At 51.0% G+C, this 17,531-nt stretch overlaps 1 protein-coding gene across 7 annotated transcripts in view; it reads right to left on the bottom strand.

The window, feature by feature from the left end:
• B3GNTL1 (UDP-GlcNAc:betaGal beta-1,3-N-acetylglucosaminyltransferase like 1) overlaps nucleotides 1–17,531 on the bottom strand; it is a 106,995-nt gene that overhangs the window by 18,561 nt on the left and 70,903 nt on the right. For all 7 annotated transcript variants that reach the window (XR_006341345.1, XM_043905095.1, XM_043905097.1 and 4 more), the window contains 2 exons: nucleotides 9,521–9,616; nucleotides 2,948–3,072 (listed from right to left, as the gene is read on the bottom strand). Coding sequence is in view for 6 of the 7 variants with exons in the window: in XM_043905095.1 (XP_043761030.1) it covers nucleotides 2,948–3,072; nucleotides 9,521–9,616 (221 nt within the window). In the remaining variant the exon portion in view is untranslated. The remainder of the gene's footprint in view (nucleotides 1–2,947; nucleotides 3,073–9,520; nucleotides 9,617–17,531) is intronic.

Raw genomic sequence — 17,531 nt, 5'->3', positions numbered from 1 at the left:
TAGGCCGCGGGGCAACTAAGCCTGTGCACCACAACTACTGGGCTGAGCTCTAGATGGTGTAGACGGCAACTACTGAGTCCATGCCCTCAACTACTGAATCCTGTGTGTCCCAGAGCCCATGCTCTGCAACGAGAAGCGACTGCAATAAGAAACCTGTGCACGGCAACCAGAGAGCAGCCCCCGCCTGCCACAACTAGATAAAGCCTGCAGGCAGCAACCAAGACCCAGCACGGCCAAAAATAAATTAACTAAAAAATATATATAATGAATCTTCCAATCCATGAATGTGGTATCGCTCTCCATGGATCTATTTTATAGGTTTTAATTTCCCTTAGCATTTTCTGGAATGGATTTTAGCAGTTAGAGATATACTTTGTTACACTTACTTAAAAATATTTTATTATTGATGCCATTGTACATTTTTTAAACTGCGTTTTTTTTTTTTTTTCCAATTGTTTTATTGCAAGTCTATAAACTTGTATCCTGGAAAACTCACTATATTACTGGTTTTGATTTCCTATGAAACACAATCATGCCATCTATTGATACAAATGATGCTAGTTTTCCTTCTACTTTCTAACGCTTTTATCTTTTCTTCTCCTGATCTTATTGCACTGACTTCCCTTACTAGGTTGAGCAGAAGTAGTGAGAGGAACAATCAGGAGATCGCTTCCTCCTGATCTTAGAAGGGAATACTTTCAGTCTTTAATTATTAAATATGAGGTTAGTTATAGGTTTGTGTAGATACTATCAGACTGAGAAAGTTTCCTTCTACTTCTAGTTTACAGAGATTGTTTTAAAAACCATAAATGGATATTAAATTTTGTTAAATGCTTTTTCTGAATCTATTGGGCTGTGTGATTTTTATCCTTTATTCTGTTACTGCAGTAAATCATGCTGATTGATTTTGGAGAGTTAAACCAGACTTATATTCATGATGTATTATCCTTTCATATATATTTCTGAATTTGACTTGGCAATATTTTGTGAATGATTTTTCACACCTATTCTCATAAGGGATATTGGTCTGTAATTTTATTTTCCTGTAATATTCTTGTAGCATTTTAAACTTCAGAGTCATACTGGTCTTAGGGAGTAAGTGTGAAGCTCCTCCTTCCTGACATCCAATAGATCTTTCTCTTCTTTATTTCCTGAAGGAATTAGTATTAGTCTTCCTTACATTTTTGATAGAATATATCAGTAAAGCCATCTGGCTTGGCTTTTCTTTATGAAAAGTTTTAAAATTACTAATCTAAATTTAATTATTATTTATACTTTCCAACTATAACTATGGATTTGTCTACTTCTCCCTTTATTTCTACCAGTTTTTGCCTTGTATGTTTTGAAATTCTGTGATTAGGGATATACACATTTAGGATTCTTATGCCCCCCCTAGACCTTTACCTCATCTATGCATGTTGCACTTACATTGAGTCAAGTTCATGACAACAAACTCCCTATGATGCTTCACTAAAGCTACTGTATCAAAATTCAGATTTATCAAAAGACAAGAGAAATCAAGCTCTTTTGCTTAAAGCTGGAAAACAAAGAAGCTAAGCTTCAGTAAGGAATAGCGCATGTGCAAAAGTTCAAGGATCTCCCAAATGAATACGGATACTGCAATCTGCGATCCCCCCACGACACATGCTCCAATCAGCATCACACCCGCTGTGACAGTGGACAGGAGACCTCTCTGGACAGCAACTGAGAGGCCACGCCTTCCAACGAGTCTCACACCCTCTGGGGAAGAACAGAGTCTCTTCTGTGTCCAAAAACTCAAATGCATGTCTTTGCATCACGCTCTTTCCACTCAGAAGATGGCCTGATGACAGATCTGTTTCAGGGCTCCAGTCCTCTCCATCCTCAAGTGAGCAGCACTGAGGATGTGTGGTAGCACTGAGGGTCTACACATTTGTGGTTGTTTGAAATAAAATACCCACACACATGTGCACAAACATACATGTGCACATGCACAGAGTTCAAAATAAAGAAAGGAAACACACAGCTCCCTTGTCTTCACCCGGCATGCACTTTGGGCACCTCCCCTGCCCTGCCCCTGGCAGTCGACCTCCAGCTTTGGAACCTGGGAGACCATGGGCCATGAGAAGGAGGGGGCCAGCCTTTGCGATGCCCCGTGTAGGGGACGACCCAACCTCTGCCCCAGCCACCCTCCCCTTGGTGGGCAGAGAAGGAAGAGGATGCCCCCAGCCCACCTGTAATCACATCAGTGGTGGCTGGGCTCATTCTGAGTCCTTTCAGCTCAAATCAAGTGAGAACAAGACCCCCAGACAACATCGACATGTGAATTCTGTGTGTGCTTAGGTGCTCAGTTGTGTCCGACCCTTTGGACTGTAGCCCGCCAGGCTCCTTTGTCCATGGGTATCAGAAGATTTTGATACCCAGGGAATCAAACCCACATCTCCTGTGTCTCCTGCATTGCAGGCAGATTCTTTACCCACTGAGCCATGGTCCAGCGGTTAAGAATCTGCCTGCCAATGCAGGGGACACGGGTTCAATCCCCAGTCCAGGAACTGAGATCCCACGTGCCACAGAGCAACTAAGCCCCATGTCACAACTACTGAGCTCATGCTCTAGAGACCTTGAGCCGCAACTACTGAAGTCCAAGCACCTAGAGCCTGCGCTCCGCAACGAGAGAAGCCACCACAATGAGGAGCAACTAGAGAGCAGGCTCTGCTCGCCGCAACTACAGATAGCCTGTGCAGCAGCAAAGACCCAGAGCAACGGAAATAAATAATAAAAGTGAGGACAGACACTTAGCCCTGATCCTGAGGAACACGCTGGTCCACAGACTGAGGACGACCTCCCTCCTGGGAGGCCGTGGGCCGTGTGCCCTGGTGTCAGCCACGCCCCCAGGCCCCCACCCTGGGGCAGAGACCTGACTGGGTTCCCCCCGCCCCATCCGGTCTGGACCCCAGGACCTGCGTACTCGAGGACCGAGTGTGTGGCCGCGCTGGGGTGGTAGCGGTAGAGGAGGAGGCTCTGGTCCACACGGACGACCCCGCCGCCCTTCCTCAGGTGCTCGTAGAAGAACAGCAGGTCCTCAGGGACACCCTGCAGGATGAAGAAACATGTGTCCACTCAGAACAGAGCCTTGGTTCAGGCAATGGGAGATGGGGGTCGGCCCGGGGTCCCTGCACTCAAGCCCAGCCTGACCGGTGAGGCCTCAGCTGGAAAAAAACACGACCAACTGCAGCCCCCAGCTCACGGCCAGAGGTCGGCAAACGTGACCATAAGAGCCGGCTCCAGGACAAGAAGGTGCCTGAGGAGTAGACCCAAGCCCCGTCATCACTCTCACTCATGGCCTCCAACTGGATCCTGGACCCCACTGCCCCATCCCTGTTGACAGGCACGCCGCTCCGAGGGTCCGCAGTGTCCCACAGGGTCCTCCTGTCCCGTCAGAACCCAGGCCTCCCACCCTTGTCCGGAGAAGGGCTCAGATCAGGGCCAGCCGGCGGGGCCGCAGCTGCCCTGCTGGCCAGTCCGGGGCTGGGGGACCTCAGTCCTGATGCTGATAACAATCGCAGCTCCTTCACTTCCTTGAGTTAAAGGTGAAAAGCGAGAGAGCAGAGGGTCTGGACAGGAGGTCAACACAGGGCGTGTCTGGCGAGCAGAGCCCGGCGATAGCCAGGCACGCTGCCAGGACCCCTGCTCTGGGCAGAGGCTGGTTTCCCCACAGCCCAGAGGCTGCTGTGCGCCGGCCCCAGCCTGTTCTGCCCCTTTAGCCGGCTCTGCAGCCCGAGGTCAGGCCAAGGCAGCGCCAGTGCCACGGCAGGGCCGACTGCTCCCAGCAGAGCCACAGTTGCTCGCCCAGCTCATCCATCCCAAGGAGAAGGCAGCACGGCTGGCCTCTGAGGTCTTGATGCCCTGGTAGAGCCCCGTGGCCGCCACCCTTGTGGGGAGAGGGGACTCCTGGCTCCTTTTGGCCAGCCCAAGTGTATCTCCTGACTGGGCCCTAAGCACCCAGCCTCTGGGGTCTGTGATCACCCGGCCATGAATTCTGCCACCTCCTGGCTCAGGCCTGAGAGCCACCCCGGGGGCAGCCCGCTGGGCTCTCAACTCCTGAGCTGCCACGCGGAGCACCGCGTCGGTCTCCACGCAAAGCCACCCCTGCCCAGGGACTCGCCGCCAGGGGGTCTCAGGGCAGCAGACCACAAGGAAACTGACGCGGGAACCACAGCAACGGCCTCACTCCCAGCGTCAGCTGGTTGAGTCATTCTGTGACTTGATGGACCACTGTGGTGCCTGAAGTGTTTTCACAAAGACCACAGGTCATGAAAGGATTTATACCAATATGTTAAAAGTCAGCTTTCACAATTGTGTTTGCATGTGCACTGCAACTAGAGAGGAACACCCACCAGCCGCAAATGGAGAAAGCCGGCGAGCAGCAATGAAGACCCAGTGTAGCCCAAATTTAAAAAAACAAACAAAAAAAAATGTTTGCAGCTCAGCTAAAAGCTGTCCACAGTAAAAGAAAGACAAAAGGACCCCACACAAAAGTTCAGAGCAGACGTGTGGTGATGGGCTCACAGGTGAGTTGTATGTTTTTCCTTTTTCTAATTTTCTGCATTTTCAAAGGCACCTTTCGAGAGCACGTTGTAACCCTGCGCTTTATAGATTTAGGAAGGAGAGATGATGTCCTCTCCGCTCATGACCAGTAGGAACCCAACCCCAGAGTTTCCTTATTTCTGGCAAAGAGACAACTGAGAATTTAACCAGAGGAGGTAGAAGACGAGGTGCTGAGCCCCAGGCCTCCACAGAAACAGGGGCCTGAGAAGACTTGGGGGAGTCACCACCTACCTTGGGGGCCCTTGGGGCATGAGAATGTGGTTGGAAGGGCGTGTGCCCTCGGAGGTGTGGAGAAAGGGGATGAGGATCCTGTGGGACGAAAGGAAACAGGAGGGGGAACACACTCTCCTCCCCATCCTGCCCTCAATGCTGGGGTCACAGAGGGGTCACAGAGGCGGCGACCTTGGGGTAGGAATCCTGTGAACAGAGGCCATACAAAGCCAGCTTGAGAAGACACAGAAAACAAACACTTCTGTGAACAGACATTCGCCCCAAATAAAAAATACCACCACCAAAAATCATGAAGGAGAAAAAATTATCTTGTCAGCTGTTTCCTCATTTTGCCATGCTGTGTAAAAATAAAAAGAAGAATTAACAAGTTAAAAAAAAAAAGAAAAAATTCTGTGAACAACTCTCCAAGTGAAATCACACATCCTCCACAGGGCTTGAGAACGGAGGAGGCCATCATGAACCAGAAATTCCATAACTAACAGAGCTGGACCCGTGCAGAAAGGAGGACAGACAGGAGACTGGGAGGAGGAGGATCAGCCTGGGCTGGGGAGGCCCGGGGCGGGGGGCGTGACCGCAGGTGGGCTTCTCTGGGAGGTGAAGCTCTTCCGTAACGTCAGATGGTGGTGATGGTTGTGCTAAAAGGCACTGAGCTGCACATTTTAACAGGTGAATTATATGAATTATACCCCAATAAACCTTTTAAATAAGAGAGGGTTGACTGAATTCAGAAAAGAAATAGAAGAAAAAGACAAAATTATGTGAGAAATGAAGATTAAATTAGAAAGTTCTCCAGGGAAAGCAGATCTGAATACACATAAGGGGCACTGAAGAAACATAGGAAAAGAGACAAGAAAGTGAAGATTAAGAAAATTAAATAATAAAACAGGGTTAAGAGAAAGTTGTTGAAATGGAAGATAAAGATAAAGAATATTGAAATAGAAAACCACAGCAGTGGCGGACAGCTAAAATTTAAAACTACAAGCCAAAAAAAGATAAGAGGAGACCTGGTTCCCACACACCGGAACTAGATCAGCATAAAGACAAACCCCAATGAAACCAAGAGTCTTTAACAACAAGGGAGGAATTCCCCTGCTGCCTCCAGGTGAGTCCCAGCAGTGTCAGGCAAAGCGAGGCGGTGGGGAGCTGTCCTCAGGACGGGAGGGAAGGTGTGGCCCAGGGTTTTCTGTTCAGTCCATCCCTCCTTCGTGTGTCCAAAACCACAATCTGAATGTGCAGGAACAAGGAATGCCACGGCCCTTCAGACGTGGGGAAGCCTGACGTGTGAGGCTGAGTCCAGGGACTCGGACAGGCACCTGGGGACTCAGCATGTGGGCCTGCCTTCTGATGTGAGCAGAAATCACACGACAAAATCAGCAGAAGACAGAGAGGGAATAGGCTGACCTACTGACTGCCGTTCAAGCAACAGGTGGGAGTCAGAATACCTTCAAAAACAAATATAAAAAGCTGACCAGGAAAGGTTTAAGAAGAGCATATGGGATTAAGGGCATTCAATACAGAGATGACAAAATACAAACCTTCTTTGATATCAAGAGAGGTTTTTAAGGCACGAGAGAAGATGCCGGCTTCTGGCTTTGGGTGTCTGAGAGGCCAACCTCTGTAGCACCTGTGAGGCCCAGGCTCAGAGCAGGCGGCGCCGGGGCGGGGAAGTGAAACCCACAAAACAGAGGAGGATGCCCCAGCCCTGCTGCCCTGATGTCCTCGGGACAGACCCTGGGCAAGCACAGGTGGGAGGGAGGGAAGATCCCAGAGACCAAGGACGGGAGGAGATACCCGCGAGCACATATCTAACCCAGAGCACCAACACCTCAACAAGAAGACACCACACGATTTCTCCGGCGGTCCAGGCCTCCTGCATTGGGAGCATCAAATCCAAATGACTAAGACTCTGGGCTTCCAATGCAGGGGGCCTGGGTTCGATCCCTGGTCAGGGAACTAGATCCCACAGAGTCTGAGTGCTGCAACTAAAGATCCCACGTGCTTCAACAAAGATGGAAGATCCCATGTGCTGCAACTGAGACCTCCTTGGCCAAATGAATAAGACGCTCCACTCAAAACCGGGCAAAGAAATCTGGATGCTTCATAAAACAACATAGGAGCAGCCAATCTGCACATGAAAAATTGCTCAACGTCATAAGCCATCTAGAAAATGTCGATTAAAATACAACAGAAACCACAGAACTCCAGTCAGAATGGCTAAAATGCAAAGGAGCCTGGGCCCCCCCCACTCCAGAGAGGGGGTGACAGCTCATACGCTGTCCACACAGCGACTCCAAGCCTGAGGATCTTTCCAACGGGTGCAGAGGCACTTCTGAAAAGTGTCTGCCGTGCCGGGCAGCAGCTCTTCCGAGCAACCACGACCCCCTCCGGGCCATCCCTGCCCTCAGAAGAGCCCTGTTCTGAACCAACAAACACCATTTTGGTCACTTTCCTTCTGGTTTAAGAGCCTGAAACAGTTGCCTCCTGGGGACATCCAGACCCCTCAAGCTGGGTGCCGTCCCACGCCCTCCTCCAACTCTCCCACTCCCCTACCACCTCACTCTGGGAATGCACCTTGCGGGCCCCGGCTCACGCCCGCTGTGTCCTCGTTTATCCCCGTCTTGCCACCATCTTGCTTGAGGTGACCTTCAGCACCTCAACTGTCCCGGCGGCTCCAGTTCCCTGCTCTTCCCTCCTGGGTGAGAACTGCAGCCTCCCGGACCCGGACAATCAGCTGAGGACCAGCCCCCAAACCTAAATCCATCCCCAGTACATGATGCTCCCTCAAATGCATTCCACAAGTAACTCTTCAACTCAACCTGTTTTCTTGGGGGAGGACCTGAAGGAACCAGGAAACACCTCATGTCCTCATCCTGGCAGCGGGCTTCACGGCCATCTGTGACCCCCTCCTCATGCCCACATCCCTCACTTGCTGCAGCCACGGCCCCATCCCAGCCCAGGTCCTTGGTCCCTGATTCCTGTACAAAGAGAGGGATGGACTTTCTTTTCCTTCCGCAGCTCCCTCTCCAGGAAGAATTAACTCCTGCTAAGAAGACTGTGAAGAAAGCTGAGCGCCGAAGAATTGATGCTTTTGAACTGTGGTGTTGGAGAAGACCCTTGAGAGTCCCTTGGACTGCAAGGAGATCCAACCAGTCCATCCTAAAGGAGATCAGTCCTGAATATTCATTGGAAGGACTGATGCTGAAACTGAAACTCCAATACTTTGGCCACCTCATGTGAAGAATTGACTCATTGGAAAAGACCCTGATGCTGGGAGGGATTGGGGGCAGGAGGAGAAGGGGACAACAGAGGATGAGATGGCTGGATGGCATCACCGACTCAATGGACATGAGTTTGGGTAAACTGCGGGAGTTGGTGATGGACAGGGAGGCCTGGCGTGCTGCAATTCATGGGGTCGCAAAGAGTCGGACACGACTGAGTGACTGAACTGAACTGAAGAGGCCTGACACACTTCCCGTCCTGAAGCTGCTCATGGCTGTGATTTAAGGAATGTCTCCTGATGACCATCTTGGGGCTACGTGCGACAGAAGAATGAGAACAGCAGGTGCTTGGACTCAGCACCAGCGACAGCAGCTTTAGCAGCACGTGCTTAGTGGTGGGGAGACTCATGGGTGACCCTTCACTCCCCCCATGCCTTGATTTCAAGGAGAATCTGTTGGCAGAGAGGACATCCCACCACCTCTCTGGCCTCGGCCCCCTGCAGCCCCCGGTGGGAGTCCCTGGGCAGAAAGCGGCTATGTGCTCACAAGACCCTCCAGGACAGGGAGGGCCAGTGGAGCTGAGGCACAGACATTTCCCACTCGGGCCAGTCCTGAGGACAGGCAGCCGAGGCCCTGGGTTTGTACACGTGAGACCAGCACGGCTTCTGGAGGGCAAGTCTGGGTAGCCATGAGAGGGACTGTCTGACCAGGGTCCAGAGCAGGGGGCAGCAGAGGAGCTGGCCTCTCCCTGGGGGTGGTCAGAGAAATGCTGGGTGGGGTAGGGGGGGCCCCAAGCCAAGGATCCACTGGGCCCCTGGCAGTGAGTGACGGTCCCCTCCAAAGTGGAGAGGAGACTCCGAGCAGGCCGGACGGGGGGCCAAGGTCCTGGGGCAGATGGTGAGCCTGGGCCTGCGTCACCCCCACCTTCCGGCCTGATGGGCCTTAACACGTCTGACCCATGGGCTCCATCATGAGACCAGAACATATGTCTCAAAGCCAATTTAAGGAGGGTTAAAGGAAAGCAAACTAATCAACCTTAAGATTTACCTTCTGACCGAGTGTTATGTCAGCGTGTTCCCTCTAAGGCCGTCGAGGAGGGAGGGGGAGCAGGTCGGGGTCCCCATTTCTAAGCCAGAGGCCAGCATGGGCCCTGCTCTGCAGGGGAGGCCCCAACCAGCTCGGACCCCAGTGCTCCGGGGCCGCCGCCTGCAGGGGAGCGAGGGGCGCTCCTTTCCCTCTGCCATCCGGGGGGGCAGGGCAGCACTGCCAGCGTCTTGCGCTTTCCCACAAACAGCCCTTAAACCAGGATGAGGTGGCTGTGCAGGTAGGAGCCCAGAGCAGGCGCCCACGGTCTTCACAAAGAAACCCGCTGCTCCCGGGGAGGCCCAGCCACCGGCACGCAGGCCCAGGGAGCGCCGGGAAGGCCCTCACAGCCCCTCCCCGCATGCCCGGGGGGTGGGGGGAAATCCAAGGACCATACTTACCCGCCCGCCCTCATCAAACGGGCCCACGTGGGCGAACCAGGCTCGGGAGCAGAACCAGGTGGGCATGATCACGGTGGGGCCGTTGGAGGTAAACACCTGGAAGCAATTAGCATCGACACAATGAACAGAGAAGAACAGCTCATCACACAACCCCCGGGTTACTTCCCAGAAAGTCACTCAGAAAGTGATAAACTTCTGTGCGTGTCCCTTGCCTGGTCAGTACAAAGGTTCAAGTGGCTTTAGAGGCAGATCAATGGTGTCCGGCTCTCCAGGCAGACACAGGGTGGAAGCCCACCCCCAGGTCCTCGGGGGCTATGCTCTAATCACTTCCTGATCGAGCCTCACCTACACCCTAATGAAAAGGAAAGCCTAAAATGAAGAGTGACGACAAAGAGGCACTGCGTGTCTGCTATGTGGGGCTTTGTCCACCTGACTGTTGGGCAGCTGGGCTTGGGGCCTCCCAACTTTTACTTTATTTCTAGTAGGTTATAAAGTCTGCACTTGTGCCATGGACTCTCTGAGAACCTGCCTGACATCTGGTCCGACCTGCTCCCGAATCATGGACAGTGTGAGGCTGTGAGCACATCTTGGGGACAGGGAGTCATGCCCAGAAGCTGAACTGGAACCGAATGGGACAGACAGACCCCCACCCCCTGTGCCTGGGACAAGTGTCTTCTGTATTTGGACACGGTTTGTGAATATCCAGCAGCCGACAGTCACTTGGGACAGCCCAGCCCTTCCATGCAGCCCTCACCTGCCAAGCTCACTCAGCCCCGAGCAAGTCACTCTTCTGCACTTTTGCTTCGAGACATTTCCACCAGCCACTACTCCGCGCCTAGCCCCCTCTCAAGCTCTCTGCTCGCTCAGGAGCCTCACTGACCACAGGTGACTGGGGAAACCTGTTTGTGGAACTTTCCCTTTGGTGACACAGGGAAGAGGCGAGGCTGCTGTGGTGACTAGGGCTTGGTGATTGACATGGGGTCCCCCCTGCACCCCACCCCACCGTGGGCTTAAGAAGTGGAGCAGCTGCTGACATGTGGGTTCTGAGTTTTAAATGTGGTTTCCAGCAAGACAGAACTCGTGAGGGTCTTAACAATCCTCTTAGAAATTTGCCAGTCATCAGTTCTAGTCACTGTTTGAATTGTGTGCAGGTGAAGGAATGCCGAGTTTTAACCTGCTGTGTGAGGTGTAGCGTGTGAGCCCCTCAGCCACCCTCCGTATACAGGCGCCCCCGTCTGTCCCCTGAGGCTGCCAGTGGGTCCCCCTTCCTTGTCCTGCAGCAGAGCCGGGGGCCGAGGTCCTGTCCAGACCGGCCCCCCACCAGCTGAACAGGGGAGCCATGGAGCCCTCAGGAGAAGGTGGTGTAGGCTTAATGAGCGTATCCCACTTCTAAAAGCCCAGGGACTCATTACAAGAAACCTTGAGCAAAACTGTCTTAGAAGAAAAACAGCCCTTTCTTCCATGAATGGCCTGTTGCGGCCACTTCCTGCACTCAGGTCACGTGTTTCTGGATGTGAAACATTGTCAGGCCCCAGTGTGGGTCGAGCAGGTCAGCAGCACTGGGGCCAGCTCCCTGGCATGGTCACAATTCTGCCTCCACTGCCCCCATGGGTTCAGGCTGGTCCTGCCAGCCCACTAGGAGTAGAGAGGGGCTCCTGGCTTCCCTGGGATTCACCCTGACCGCAGCCACAGCGCCTGGCCTGGGCTATGGAGGTTCTGCCAACAACTAGAGATTAGAACACAGGGCTCTTTCCCTTGACACCCTGGGGCATGAAGGATGTGGGGAGGATACAGAGGGGACTGGGCCCCCCTCCCTCGGCTACACTGCCTGCACTGAGTCTAAGGCAGGGAGGGAGAAGGAGGCAGCACTCAGGAGCGGAAGGGGTCCCCAGGGAGACCCGAACATCTGCCTCTCTCTGCCCTGGACTCTGGGCACAGAGCTTTCAACTTGGACAAGCCCCTTGCACACACACACGCCTACACACAGACAACACGCATCCCACTGCCTTGGGCAGGCGGGCCCTGAGGGCAAGCCCATCACCTGCGAGGGGGATTTGCAGGAATTGAAGACCCCTGTACTGAAGTCAGCTCACTTCCACCTTAATCGGGGGCACAAGGCAGGTACCAGCACCACCCTTCTCAGCCCAGAACACGAGCTCCCCCGCCCAGCAGTGCAGTGGCCTCAGTGGGTGAGGGTGTCTCAGGCAAGGCCCTGGGAGGAGGGCTAGCGTCCCCATGCTGGGCCTGGTTACAGCTATGCCTACCCACACCTCCGAGCACGGGCGCTGTGTCCAGCCACGGCACTGGCTTAGAGTGACCAGCATGTACTCCTGATTCTAACACCGATTAGGGTCCACTGATTCTAACAACTAACACACACTTGGCTCTGAGACCACCAAGCTGAACGTTTGGATAGTACACACAGGCTCTGCTCCCCTGCACCACCTCATTTGGCTGGAGATGCTGAGATGCACACGGTGGATGGCGGTGACTCACACCACAGCTCAGGGGCCAGCCTGGTGTCCTTCCTGGCCTGCAGGTGGCCTTCTCCATGTGTCCCCACATGGCAAGAGCTCTGGCGTCTGAGCCTATCACGGGGCTCCACCCTCACAGCCTCAGCTGACCCTAGTCACTCCCAAAGGCCTCGTCTCCCAGTCCCATCACATTGGGGGGTCAGGACTTCAAGACAAGGGTGGAGGACACGGGCATTCAGTCCGGGACAGGTGCACCCCATTCTGAGACCTCCAGCTCTGCCCTGTCCCCCTGTGGCAAGTGCTCCTGAGCCCTGCTCCACAGGCACTTGCACCCAGGAGCCCATCAGCAATGACCACTCATCTCTAATTGACCCCAAGCTCCAGACTACAAACCTGGCTGCCCACTAACGTCTTCCCTTAGTTGCATGAAGGATGACCCAAATGACTTACAATTTTGTTGAGTATGATCAACATGCAACACATGGTACATATTTAAAGTTTGATGAATGTGACCAAAGTATACACACCTAACCACCCCATCCCCAGCTTTCTCATGCCCGTGTCCGTCCCCCGGGGTGAGCATCCCACCTCCCTCCCCCAGTCAATTGCTAACTTGCTTTTTTTGGGGGGCGGGCACACACTGCTTTCAGGATCTGAGTTCCACAAAAAGGGATCAAACCCTGGCCCTTGGCAATGAAAGTGTGGAATTGTAACCACTGGACCAGTAGGGGATCCTCTGATTGGCCTTCTGTCACAAGTGAATTACTTGCATTTACCAGGATTTCACACGGAGTCACGCAGTGCGTGCTCTTTTCTGGGTTCTTGCACTCAGTACCACCTGTTCGCTCTAAACTACAGCTGTTTTCCCTTTTGCCTGTTGGACGTGGGCTGCTCCTAGTTTATGTGGCGAGCATCTGTGTGTCAGTCTCTGGGTGGAGAGGCTTCCATTTCCCTCAGGTAAACACCCAGGAGGGGATGACTGGATGAAAAGGCAGTTGAATGGACAGCTTCTAAAAAATCTGCTAAACTGTCTTCCAAAGTGGTTGGATCATTTGAGTTTCCACCAGCAGTGTGAGTTCCTATTGCTCCACATTCTTGCAAACATGTGGGATGGCCAGCCCTTTTATTCTAGAACTGCTAACAGGTATGCACTGGTATCTCATTGAGGACTTAACATTTTTCTAGTGGCGAATGATGCTGAACTAAATTTGCCATCCATATACCTTATTTGATGAGGCATCTATTCAAATCATTAGCCCATTTTTTATTGGGATGTTTGTTTTCTTATCATTGAGGCTTGAGAGCCCTACAGAGCTCTGGGCACAAGCCCTTTATCAGAAATTATCTCCAAATATTTTCTCCCATTCCCCTGAACTTGTCTTTTCATTCTCTTAACAATGCCTTTCAAAGAAGTTTTCAATGTTCTTGAATTCCATTTACCCATTTTTTCCCCCTTATGAATTGTGATTTTGGTATCTGAGAACTTTTTTGCCTAACCCAACGATGTAAAGACTTTTCCCCTAAGTTTTCTTCTAGAATTTTTACAGTTTTAAGTTCTACAGTTCATTCTAGGATCCATTTTGAGTTAATTTTCACATATAGTGTGAAGTTTTAAAGTTCAATTTTATTGTATACAGATATCCATGTGTTCCATCTGTTCGAAGATAATGCTCTTTTCCCACTGAACTGCATTTGCATTTTTTTTTTTTTGAATTTGCACTTTGATAAAAGATCAGTTGTCTGTGTACACACAGGTCAATTCTGGACCCTACTCTGTTCCTTTGATCTATCTGTCTATCTTTATGCCAACATACATTGTCTGGATTAGCCTTGAAGTTGGGTAGTGCTTGTTCTCTAAACTTGTTCTTCTTTTTCGGATGAATTTTGACTGTTCTAAAACCTTTGCATTTCCAACAAAGTGTAGAATGAGTTTGTCAATTTCCATTAAAAAAAAAACCAAAAACCAACAACAAACAACCCTGCTGTGATATCAACTGGGATCATGATGAACATACAGCTCAGTCTGGGGAAGACAGACATCTCAACAACACTGAGTCCTCCAACCCATGTGAGCACCGTGTATCTCCCCATTCACTTAAGGCTTATTTCTTGCAGTAACTATACTAGTTTCCTGTGGTTGCTGCCACAAATTACCACAAACTTAGTGACTTAAAACAACAGTGGTTTATTTTCTTAATGTCCTGGAGGCCAGAAGATCTAAGTGAATCTCGCGGTGTGAAATCGGGGTGTCAGCAGGGCGTCGCTCCATTCAGAGGCAGGGGGACCATCTTCCAGCTTCCGAAGGCCTCCAGCACCGCTCGCCCTCCCTGGCTCAGGGCCCCTCTCCTGTATTCACAGCTAGCAGCTTGGTGTCTCATCTGTCTGGGTCAAATCTCCTCTGACTCCTCTTACAAGGACACTTAACGATGGCAGGGCAATCTCAAAGTCCTTCATCACATTTGCAAAGATGCTTTTTCCATTTAAAGTAACATTTCCAGTGCAACCCCCACCCTCCCATCCCCAGGGGACATTTGTCGATGTTTGCAGACCTTTTCAGTGGTTACACCCGGGGTTTGGGGGGGATGAGAAGATGGGGAGGGGCACTCCTGCTATCTAAGTGGGACAGGGGAACGAAGTTTTAGCTGTGAGGAAACACACTACACCCTCAAGCTGCTGCAATTAAAAAGACTGACAACACCAAGTGAAAATCGCACAGGTTTCAGGAAGGACAGTGAGACAGAACCACTTTGCAAAGCATCTGAGCAGGTGCTCAGACCTTCTGCACAACCAGTTGCTCCACTCCTGGGCACATACCACACAAAACCTGTCCACGAATGTTCCAAGCAGCTTTCTTCACAGCAGATAAAACACGTTAGAACCCAAACATTTTGCAGCAGTGTATGGCAGGACACCATAGTGCAGATGCAACGCATGCGCCCCCAGCAATAGAGCAACTGATACACATGCAACACAGGTGAACGTCAGCGAAGTGCGGCCATCACAGTTTATTTGTGTAGAATCTTAAAAATGGGAGTTTCAACAACTAGTGACAGAGATAAGGTCAGCGGTGCCTGCAGTTGAGGTACAAAGACACAAACTTAAAAAGTCTTTAACAAAATCTTTGCTGCCACGCAGCAAGCTGCTGGCATGAGCATCCTGAAGCCGTCAGTATAGACCTAAGCCCCATGACTTTCAGCATCTGGGTGTTTGGGGGGGTATGCTTGGGGGTGGGAGGGGGTCTGAAAGGTCTGGGAAGCCAGGCCTACAGCCCACAAACGCCACAGAAGGGCCCCTGAGGCCCTCTGAACTCAGCATTATATAGCAAATACAAAAACATCAGTGCCAACAAACATGCTCCATAATTTCCCCGACAGTCAGAAAAAAGCTGATTTCACACTATTATTTGGAAACCATTACAAAGCAAAACTGAGCTTCCTGTTTTCAACGCTGACTTGCCAAAACTCCAGACGCGTTTTCTGGTGAGTGACTCCACAGCCGCACACCTGATGTTCCAGCTGTTTCCCCCGGTTGTGGGACTGACCAGAGAAAACAGACCCAGTCCCCAGACACACAGGCGCATGAAATGAGGCTTTGAGTGTAAAATGCACATCAGATTTTGAAGACTTGGTATGAAAAAAAGCATGTAAAATATCTCACTGATATTTTCATATTTATCACATGTTGAAAGGATAATATTGTGTATACATTAAAGAAGATATTATTATAATCAATCTGTTTTTAAACCTTTTTAATGTAACTACTACATTTTTAAAAATCGTATTTTGGCTTCCATTTGTGACTCATCTTATTTCTTTTTTAATTTGAAGTATAGTTGATCCACAATGTTGTGTCGGCTTCCACTACATCACATCATATTTCTAAGTATCTGTCCCCAAACAGTTCAACACGTTCTACTTCTTTTTAAAAATAGTTTATTTTCAGAGGTGTTTTTTCTTTTTTTTCATTATTTATTTGGCTGTGCTGGGTCTTAGCTGCAGCATGTGGGATCTTCAATCTTTGATGCGGCACACGGGATCTTTTTAAGTTGAGGCAGGAGAACTCTTAGGGGGACCCTGACCAGGGATGGAACCTGGGCCCCCTGCACGGAGCATGGAGTCTTAGCCACTGGACTACCAAGGAAGTCCGTCAATCCATTCTTTAAGTGGCATAGGCCCATGAAGTAGGAGAAAATGCACAGAAACAGCAAAGGGTAGTCCAGACAATGGGCAGCATCAGTGAGAGGGAAGGAGTTCCTTCATAGCTGCCACTGGGACCCCGTACACATGTCCCCAGTAAGGACACTGGGCCAGAGGTGCCTGGGGTCCCACAAACCCCACATCCAGGATGAGGGCTCGGAATGCAGATTCATGGAGCAGAAGATTTGGACCTATTTCCTCCAGTTTCATGGCTGAGTCGTCACAGCAGCAGGACCCAGTGAGCCCTCCACGGGTCAGGCATGTTGTTTGACTGCATGAGCAGGCCTCCCCGGTCCTGCCAGCCCCAGCGCCCGCACGTGCACCGGGCACTGCCGTGTTCTCCACGGTGTCTCACTCCATGAAGTGGGGCCTGTCCACCTTGGCATCTGACCTCCGGACTGAACCCATGGAAACCTCCATGTCCTGCAAACGTTTTCCACTCACAGCTCCAGCACTGGGCTGGAGGAATGATGGGAGGAATCCTTTGAAGTTCCAGAGAGATTTGCCAGCAGCTCTTTAAGAAAAGGCATCAAGGTTTCCAGCATGTGAATATTCAACAGTTGATGAGGACGCTGCTGGGAAATGTTCTCACGTGTGGCTGGGTCAAGGAGTCCAAGGGTCAGGCCTACGCAGCTGATCTGCAATGGTTGTCCATCCCGTAGGCCCTGAGGGGCCTGAATCAGTCTGAATCACTGAACTTTCTGGAAGTATTGCAGAACAGATGGCCACAGGCTTGGGCACCCCTTCACTCACAAACCATCACATGAGAACTGACTACATATGGCCCAGGGAAGCCATCGGATTCATCAACACTTCTCGCCTATGCTCAACCATCACCATTTTATTTCGCTGAGTTGTTCCAGCACCAGGAATGAGGAACGAGGCCTACCTGCTAAATCTGAACCTAGGGCGGAACCAGATGGAGGGTGGAATTAATAGATTTCAGACAGGCCTTAAAATCTCAAATCCTAATCAGAGAGAACAGGGGGAGAAGGCCCACATCCATTCACGGATATGTGATCAGTGTGTTCCCCTGGGACTAAAACACTAAAAAGTCACTTATTACATGGGATTAAGCAAGAAAACCCTACAGCCTACCATGGGTAGACTACAGTATCCGGGCACACTTTTTAAAGTATTTTGAGTAGAAAATTGATACTCATTTGATATAAAACTGACTTGACAAGAGAATGAAATGCAGAATGCTTGGGTTCCCCCTGAAATGAGAGGGAAACAAAGGGTTTACAGCAGGTTTAGAAGCAGCTCTGTGTCTGAGAATTGGACTTGGGGCCGTGTTGACCATGACACCCCACATGTCCTCACACGTCTCTGTGCTCTGTG

This window comes from Cervus elaphus, chromosome 5 (assembly GCF_910594005.1).
Source record: "Cervus elaphus chromosome 5, mCerEla1.1, whole genome shotgun sequence".
Taxonomy (NCBI): Eukaryota; Metazoa; Chordata; class Mammalia; order Artiodactyla; family Cervidae; genus Cervus; species Cervus elaphus.
The sequence above is the reverse complement of the archived record's forward strand: the minus strand, read 5'-3'. Positions and strand labels throughout refer to the sequence as shown.